The sequence below is a fragment of the Rhizophagus irregularis genome, chromosome 23 (genome assembly GCF_026210795.1).
Source record: "Rhizophagus irregularis chromosome 23, complete sequence".
Taxonomy (NCBI): Eukaryota; Fungi; Glomeromycota; class Glomeromycetes; order Glomerales; family Glomeraceae; genus Rhizophagus; species Rhizophagus irregularis.
This window is the reverse complement of record NC_089451.1, coordinates 3,028,658-3,037,724: the sequence shown is the minus strand read 5'-3', so window position 1 is coordinate 3,037,724 and position 9,067 is coordinate 3,028,658. Positions and strand designations below refer to the sequence as shown.

General features: G+C 23.2%; 1 protein-coding gene across 1 annotated transcript; it reads right to left on the bottom strand.

The window, feature by feature from the left end:
* Window positions 1–7,394: 7,394 nt before the first annotated feature.
* OCT59_015612 (uncharacterized protein) lies at window positions 7,395–8,522 on the bottom strand. The gene has a single exon (XM_025333935.2). The coding sequence runs from the start codon at window positions 8,392–8,394 to the stop codon at window positions 7,540–7,542; it is 855 nt and encodes a 284-aa protein (XP_025168123.1). The 5' UTR covers window positions 8,395–8,522; the 3' UTR covers window positions 7,395–7,539.
* Window positions 8,523–9,067: the final 545 nt, after the last annotated feature.

Below are 9,067 nucleotides of genomic sequence, written 5' to 3'. Positions count from 1 at the left end.
CAGCAATTCTTTTTTCAATGTAATTCATTACTCACAGTAAGTTCATTCTCCTCTCTTTGGCAAATACACTTGTAGAAGTGAAAATAATATTTCTAAATAATGAGTTTAACATCATAATGGGTGATAAAATCTCAATATGGAAGTTGTGCATGAAATTGTTTGTGATTACATGCTTTATTTTTTCACATGTATTAATCTTGAGTCTTGACCCACTGCATGCATGTTGTGGATCATATATTTTACAATATGCCATGAATAAAACATATAGTTCATATTTTTAATACATGCATGCATTTAATTCAATGCTTATCATATATATACTAAAATTTATACATGCCATTATAATCATTTTAATGATTGAGATGAGATCATGAGAATATTATTATATTTAATATAATGTTTAAATTATTGTGAAGATAATTATTATATACCATTGGAATTTGAATTCTTATATTTGTAGTCTTTATTCTTGTTTAATTTGGAACTTTATTTAATTCCAAGTTAATTTTGCTATTGAATGGTTAAAATTATACTTGGAAATTATCCAATCAATTAACTTTGTCATAGCTTAGTATATTTATTATTTATCTAATTCCCCTTTTTTCTAATTCCTTTAATTATTTTTTCCAAGATGATTTAAATAAGGATTTGTGAATAACTCTTAAAATAGGAAAACCTTTAAATAATGATATAAAATGGCATGTTATTAAGAAAAAAAAAGATGAAATCTCGTTTTATAAACAATTTTTTACAACCTATGTCATATTATCTTAATGAATCATGTCTTTTGCTAGTCTATTGACAAATTTTCCATCTAATCCTTTTGATTTTATTTGACATAATCCTGATATTGGAAAAGACTTTTTCTCTTTAGTTAAATAAGAAAAAAGCTACTATCAAGTGTGGCATTCTTAGAAATCAATAGTAAAATGAGTATTATCTTATTTTAAGCTAGTTCTACTTCATAAGAGCTGAGTGTTGATATTATAATATACTGTACTTAACATTCATTCGTGAAACAATCACTAATTCACATAACAGCTATATTTTGTTGTCTCTGAAAATTACATGTACTGAAAATTTTGGAAAGAGATTTTTTTTTCTTTATAATGATAATATTTGTAAACATATTATCATTAGTTTTCATAGGAGGGGCTGAGTTATTGTCAAAGCATGTATTGTAATCAGTTAAATGTTTCTAAATAAATATTAACTCCATTATTTTCTAAACATATAAATGATCATTTTATTATATGCCCTGGTCATAATCCAGCAACAATGTCAATAATCTTATTCTTATATTGTTGTATAGTATTTTGAAAAGTGGCCTAAAGTTTTTTAAAGTTTAAACAGTATTGCTATTCCTTTGGTTTTGGATGGAATCAAAAAAAATTTAAGACATATTTCATTCTTCAGGAAAGATCACAGTTTGAACAACAAACTTTTTCTCTTTATCAATTGTAAATCTTGATCCTTTTACATTTTTGTAAAAATCTGGTAGTATTTTAATTCCTAAAGTAAGTAGTGGTAATACCAATTTAAGTATCACAAGATGTTTGTTCTTTTTGGATTTCTCTTATAATTTTAAATTAATACATGCATAATATATTATAAGTAATGATAATAGAAGATTATTATAAATAAAGAAACAAAGAATAGAAACAATAAGTGCTTTCAATTTGAAAGGATGTCTTCATTTTAATGAATGCTTTCATACTATTTGTTCACAATATAAAAAAGTATTACAAATGTAATACATTTGTAATAATATCTCAGTGTAATTTCTTTAGTCCACCAAAAATGTTCTAGTAAATACTAATGTTATACAAATATTAATATTTGTTTATAAAAACTTTTTATCTTTGATGCTAAGCTTTTATAGAATTTTGAGCTTAAAATATTCAATATTATTACTATAAAATAAAATATTGATAAAATTATATTTTATTTCATTACTAGCTTTACACTATAATAAATAACAAAAATTACATCTTCCTTCCCTATTTATTTGTCATTTGATAAATAGGAAGCGATGACCGAGTTGTTGATGTTTGCAAATATTCAAGGATGCACAAAAGAAAAGAATATTTATATCAGAATTTGGAAGATATGATGAGTTTAATTAATGTGAATAAATGGGAGAGAAATTATTTTTAACAGTTTTTTGATTTGTTTTGCAATTAATTTTGGATATTTCCATAAAAGTAAATAAGCTGAAGAAGTCCTCAAAGTTTCATTATATAAGTAAATTGCTTTTGATGTATTAATAAAGTAGATGATGTTGAGTTGATATTATCTGTTTTTGTGTCTCTTAATTATCTTTGATTAACAAGAATAATTAGTAATATCAGAAATGAAACTTTTTTGTTATAATTGGTAAAAAATTAGGGTAGCCATTATTAATAATCATAAGGCACTATAGTCTTCCAAAATCATCATTGTAATTGATTTGTTGATAATTCTTATCTTACAGTCTATTCCAATAAAAGTGAAATTTTATGTTATTATATTATTATAGAGATTTCTTAAAAATAAGAATAAAAATAAAACCAAAAGCCATTAATTGAAGAATTAATCTATTTTGGTTTAACATTATGTTACACACATTAATTATGATTGTTAACTATTTTGTAGTTTATCAATCATCAATAATAATAGATTTAATAATAAATCCTTAAAGTACTATACTATACATCCAAAAGCAAGAAGAATTATTGTGATCCACCCATGCTGATGATGGCATATCAAAGGTGATGTTCTGACGTTTTTAATAAAAATTTTTTCAATAATTTTTCAGAATTTATAAATTATAACATGCATTACTAAAAGGTACTATATCTATAAATGATTTTCTAATATGTAGACATAGAAGACAGAGAAGAAGGAAATAACAATCCAGAAAGTATATACCGTGAGAATTATGACGTAAGTACTAAAAGGATTTTTGAAAATAGAAATTAAATTATGGATGTTAAATATAATAATTATTTTGTTATCAGCAAGATAATAAGTCACTCACTAATAAGTCAAGAAATATAGTGAAGCAGAAAATTATAGAAGACATTATGAAATTGGAAGAATGATGAAGTGTAAAAAAAATTTTTTTTTTTATCATAATAATACTCTTTGACTGTGTACATATTCACCATTAATTATAAAATCAAAAAAAAATTATAAAAATTATTTACATATTGCAAATAATTTCATATAATGAGTAGTATAATTTTAAAATATATAAATAAGATATTTTTAATTAATACTATAAGTGAAAAATGGAAGATGTTAAAATAAGAAAAACTCTCTTTTTTTTTAACATGACAAGTTTCTTGTAATTTGCATAATTGTATTTAAATTTGCATAATATTAAATTATATATACATAATTTACAAATTAAATTATTTTATAATCAATTACATATATAAAAATATATTATAATAAAAACATAAAAAAATAAAAATTGTAAAAACAATTTGTGGATCAAGAGCTGATAAAAATTTCATATAATAAATATTATCAAAGTCTGTAATGGTCATACTGATATTAACAAGTTGATCAAGTGTGATACCTGCATAAAAAATTAAAAGGGATAAAACTATCAAATGACTCCACAGATGGATTTCTTGTTTGAAGAAATTATATTGGATAAATATCATACAATTCTACTTCAATTGTAATATAATCTTTATTGTAAAAAGTTTTTTTAAATAATGTTTCTCCTCATTAAGATTGATGCCAGAAATTTTAGCTTGGAAATAGAGTTCTTTTTCACACTTTATCTCCAAATGAAAACTCTTTTTTGTTAGTTGTTCACAACTTCTTACAATTCTTCTATTTGATTTTGTGTATGAAGAACCTCTTGTAAGTGTTGAGGAGCACCTGCGCTTTTTCACACCTTTGATCATTTTCAGTACTAGCTATCAACTCAAGAGATGATACGTATTATTTTATTTTTTGTCTATAAGATTCTATACTTGTACATTCATTGAAGAATCTAACAATATCCCAATCTGACACCTTTACTTTGTGCATCCTATGACTCTATGTAATTTGTACCACAATGAGTAGATTTTTACCAACATAAAATATTCCAAAATAATTTAATTTAAACAAAAATTTTGGAATACTAAACTATTTTTTTTTTTACATTAAGTAATTTGTATATATTTTATATTTATGAAAGAAGTACAGTATCTTTTAAATCGTCAACTCCAGTTTTGTAATTTCAACTTTCAAGTAAAATTGAATATTCTAAGTATATCATAAATAAATGACTTTGTAACAAGAAAAAAAAGCCAATATAGTGGTTTGGTTTCTTTAATAAAATTATAAAATTCTTGTCATGTAAATTTTGGTTTGCCATGCAATTTTTCATAATTTCTTGAAAATGAATTATTACTTTCCAATAACTTATTTGGAATATTACAGGATATAAAATAATTGAAAATATCTTATTGTGAAAGTATTTGTATTCAATTCTTTATATAAATATGGTGGACAAAGTCAAAATCTTTATATTATTTCCTTTCAATTATATTTTTAGTATCATTGTCCTTCTAAAAATAATTTTTATCTTTAATTAATTCATATATTTGTATAATAATGAATTTGAATATTTAAGTTATATATTATTAAACAAATTTATCTATATAATTCATAAATTTGTATAAATAGAGGAGAAGGATGTGTGCTTTTATTAAAATGGAATTAAATAAACTAATGATGGTATATTGATGATTTTTACCATTCCCTAATTCATTTTTTTCTGACAAAGGAGCATTACATTTTTGAAGGGAAAGATGAGGATAATAATATAAAGTATATATGTTACTTTAAAATTATATCAACAAAAATCTTAAATTTAATATGAAATAAAATTTTTGGTTATAAAAATTTGAAGGAAGCTAAAATTTCATGATCCAATTTTAATATAATTTTGTGTAGAATTTATAAATTTTATAATTAAGAATATTAACAGTCAATAATATGTTATTAAGTTCATTTTATTACAAAAATAGTTACAAATGAGTTTTTGTAATATTTTATCTTAAAAAATTTTTTTTCGGAAGTGAACTCCTTAAAACTATTTATGTATAAATAATAGACATTATATATATCTTTATGTAATTATATAATGAATATTTTATTTGTATGTAAAGAATTTTAAATATTTAACAATTTTTTTTTAAATATGTATAAATAATAGACATTATACATCTTTATGTAATTACATGATGATATTTTTTTAGAAATTTTAAATATTTAACAATTTTTTTTAAATATGTATAAATAATAGACATTATATATCTTTATGTAATTATATAATGATATTTTTTTGTATGTAAAGAAATTTTAAATATGTAACAATTTTTTTAAAAAATTAAAATCAGAAAAAAGGGGAAAAAGGGAAAAAAGAAAAAAAGGGGATCGATGATGATAAGGCTTTCAAATTCATATTTATATTTATTATTAAATTTATGAACAGCCACCCAGTAAGCCATAGCCACAAAACAATAGGAATTTTCTACATTTCATAGTCATAGCCTCAAAATCACAATAGAAATACATATATAAAATAAAGCATAGCCTCAAAAATCTCAAATTCATATGTAATGTTTATTATAAGTTGATGTGATCATGTGAAGTGATTTGGATTATCTTACCAAAGTTACACAGCCTGCTCAAAGATTTTTATTTCAACGCAGTAATTTTTATGAACGAACATATAGTTTTAAAGAAATTCTAAAAAAATATCAATACTACCAAATACTAATTCAACGGGTATCAATTTAAATCTCTCAGAAAAATTATAAAATGTTATTTTAATTTTCTAAAAAAAAAAGGTTTATTTTTAAAAAATTTAAAATCCAATAAATTATTACAAATTTAGAAAAGAAAATAATTTAATTATTTTCTAATAATAAATAGAAATAATTACGATTATTAATGATGATGTTTTTAGCGGGATTCCGGCTTATAATTCTGGTTCAAATTTTCTTATTATTACTAATATCGCAATTCTATTGCAAAAAGTAATTTAAAATCCTGTTTGATCAAATAAAATAATTTGCATTAAATTTACTACATGTATTTGACTACATATCATATATTGATTCCATAAAAGGACTTTGTAAGAATCAAACAGTAATATTATATTACACAAAATCACATCTTTTACGTAAATTTTTGTAGCTTAAAACAAATTCTTGAAGTATTTCATTGATGATAATTAATAGATAAACATCGAAATTATGTTTAATATAATCTTGTTGGAATCTCTTCTATGTAGGCTAATAATATGAGATAATAATATGAGTTTTGTCTTTTTAATAAATTAAGCCTGATATTTAATTGCGTGTCTTTAATTAAGTCACAATAACTAAATTTGGATTCGGGGAAACAAAATAGAAATATGTTGCGTTCAAAATTCCCATACAAGTGACTGCCAATTTAATACCAGTTAAAAAAAATCAAAAAATTATCTCCAATTTATTGGAATCTATAAATTAAAACATGAAAAAAATTGTCAATAAAAAATTTTTACTCACTATTTATTATCCGTATTAATTTCTTCCTAAAGCTTCAGCAGTAATTTCCGATTCTATTTTGTAAACTTATCACAAACATTGGTTGGATAGACAATACGATGTGTGTGACATACAACTGAACTCTCGAGGCAGGAAATCTGGACTTCGTATTTACAGCGCAATATAACAGTAAAGCGGAGCATATTTCCGGTCTGAGGAATGTGAAAATAAATCGAACATCGAGAATCAATCTAGACAGGTACGACTGGAAGCTACATCTCAGGATTTTAACGTATTCAACGGGATCATCTATTGGATCTATTTCAAGCAGAACTAACATAAGGCTCCTCTTATTATTGATCGTCGTTATTAATTTAGCTTATATCAACAAACCAGAAGTATTTTAATTTGAGTTCTGAAATAGTAAACGATGATTAACTTAGTAAGTAAAATAATTAAATTTAAATAAATCATTTAATTACAATTAAACAAACTGATAAAAGATCTTGAGATGAAAAAAAAAAGAATTATTACAAAGTCGGTAAAATCGGTGAAATACCAATTACTTTACCATTAAATTTTGCACGGCATGGCATATAATATAATTGCTGTCTTTTTACATTTCTTTTACAATTGTGGTTTTGACGCCTTCTTTCAATTCGCAAAAGGAAAGGTGTTCTTTCAATGGACATATTTGAATAAATGACCACCCAAACAAAGCCCCAACGCGGTTAATTTTGTTTAACTAAATCAATATTTCCTATATCTTCATTAATTATATATTATTGTGTAATTAATTATATACAATGGCAATTGCTAGTATTATGCGTTCGAGAAAGCTTTAAATCACATCACGTGTTAAATTTTTTTTTGTCGAATAAATAAAGAACAAAATTTTTATTACTGGGAATGCTCTTGATTACATACAATAAAATAAGCACAATATAATAACAGACATAACATAAATAAATACAAATACATGAAAAAAATAATACATAATAAAGTAACTTATATCTTATTCTAATTCGATATAAATAGGCATTAGTTGTTCGCTTTGAATATTATTCACGAACGACCCATTATCATCTTGTCCATAATACAAATTCTTCATTTGTTCGTTAAGTAATTTCTTGGTTTGCTCTGAAAGTTCTTTATGTTGACTTTTCACATATTCTGGTTGTTTACTCCAAAGATCACTCGCCAAAGGTGATAGTTTTTGCATTGGAAGGTTAAATCCTTTTGATTTCAAAAATTCATTAAGTTTTTTCCTAAAAATAATGAAACTATTTCCACCATTTTTTTTAGTCATATCTTTAATTTTTTTATGAGACATCTTTTCATTATCATCATCATCATCGTTTGGTGACTTTTTACGTTTACCATTAATTATTAAATTTCCTAAACGTTCATAATGTAATTCCTGTATTCTTTCAGAAAGAACTTTATAATGGTCTTTTACATTTTCAGGTTCACTCTTCCATAAAGCACTTGCTAATTGTGATAGTTGTTTCATAGGAAAGTTGACACCAGATATTTGCAGATGTTTATGAAGATATTTTCGATAAACCATAAAAGAATTTCCCCTATTCATTTTACTCATATCTTTAATTTTTTTATTATTCTCATTTTCATTAACAAACTCTTCCACATTTATATCAGGAGGAAAAATTGGTCTATGTAATTCAACTAAATAGTTAATATAATCATCATCGTACAAGGTTTTTGAGTAAGAAGGATCATTACAAAGTATATCAGAGTCATAAGACTTAATATCATGATTCGAATGATATTTAAAAAATGTATTTTGTAAAGGGTCTTCAAATGATTTCATTTTCGACTCATAACTTATAAATATATTATCGTTTTCCATTTTATTAAAATATGTTTACAATATATTATAAAATTTTGGAAGAAAAAAAAAAGAAGAGGTATTAATAAAAAGTTTCAATAAACCATATTGTGCCATAACAATATTATAATTTTTAATGAGGTTATTAATGAATAATAAATAAAATTATAAAAATTTAGCCTAATAAATAAAGATAAAACGATAAGTGTGAGACAATCCTTTATTTACGTATATGGAAACATAAAGAGAATGTAACACAAAACCTTATTCACTTTGTTCAAATGACAATTTTGGGTTTGATACACTTTTTTTTTTATTGTTTATTTTGTTTAATTGTAACACATAAGTTCCAACATTCTGTCGTGTAACCGATATCTAACAGTTTTTCATTTCTCATTGATAAATAGGAAAAATTCCGCTTGGATAATAAATAAGATAAATAAATAAATAAAATATAAATAGAAAATTTATTTTATTAATTTATCCATTTATTCACTTCTTATACACTTTATTAAATATAATCTAATCCGTATTAAATACATATCTTATTATTAGAATATTCTATTAAGAGAATCTTAATCTAAACACCGGTTTTAAAATAAATAAATATTATTGTTATCTTTGTTGTATGATAATACCTTTATGTATAAAAGTTACTTATCTTATAATTTATTTAAAGTAAAAGAAAATTTTA

Excerpts from the sequence above, each read along its gene's own strand:
- OCT59_015612 (XM_025333935.2), bottom strand. The coding sequence starts at position 8,394 with ATGGAAAACGATAATATATTTATAAGTTATGAGTCGAAAATGAAATCA.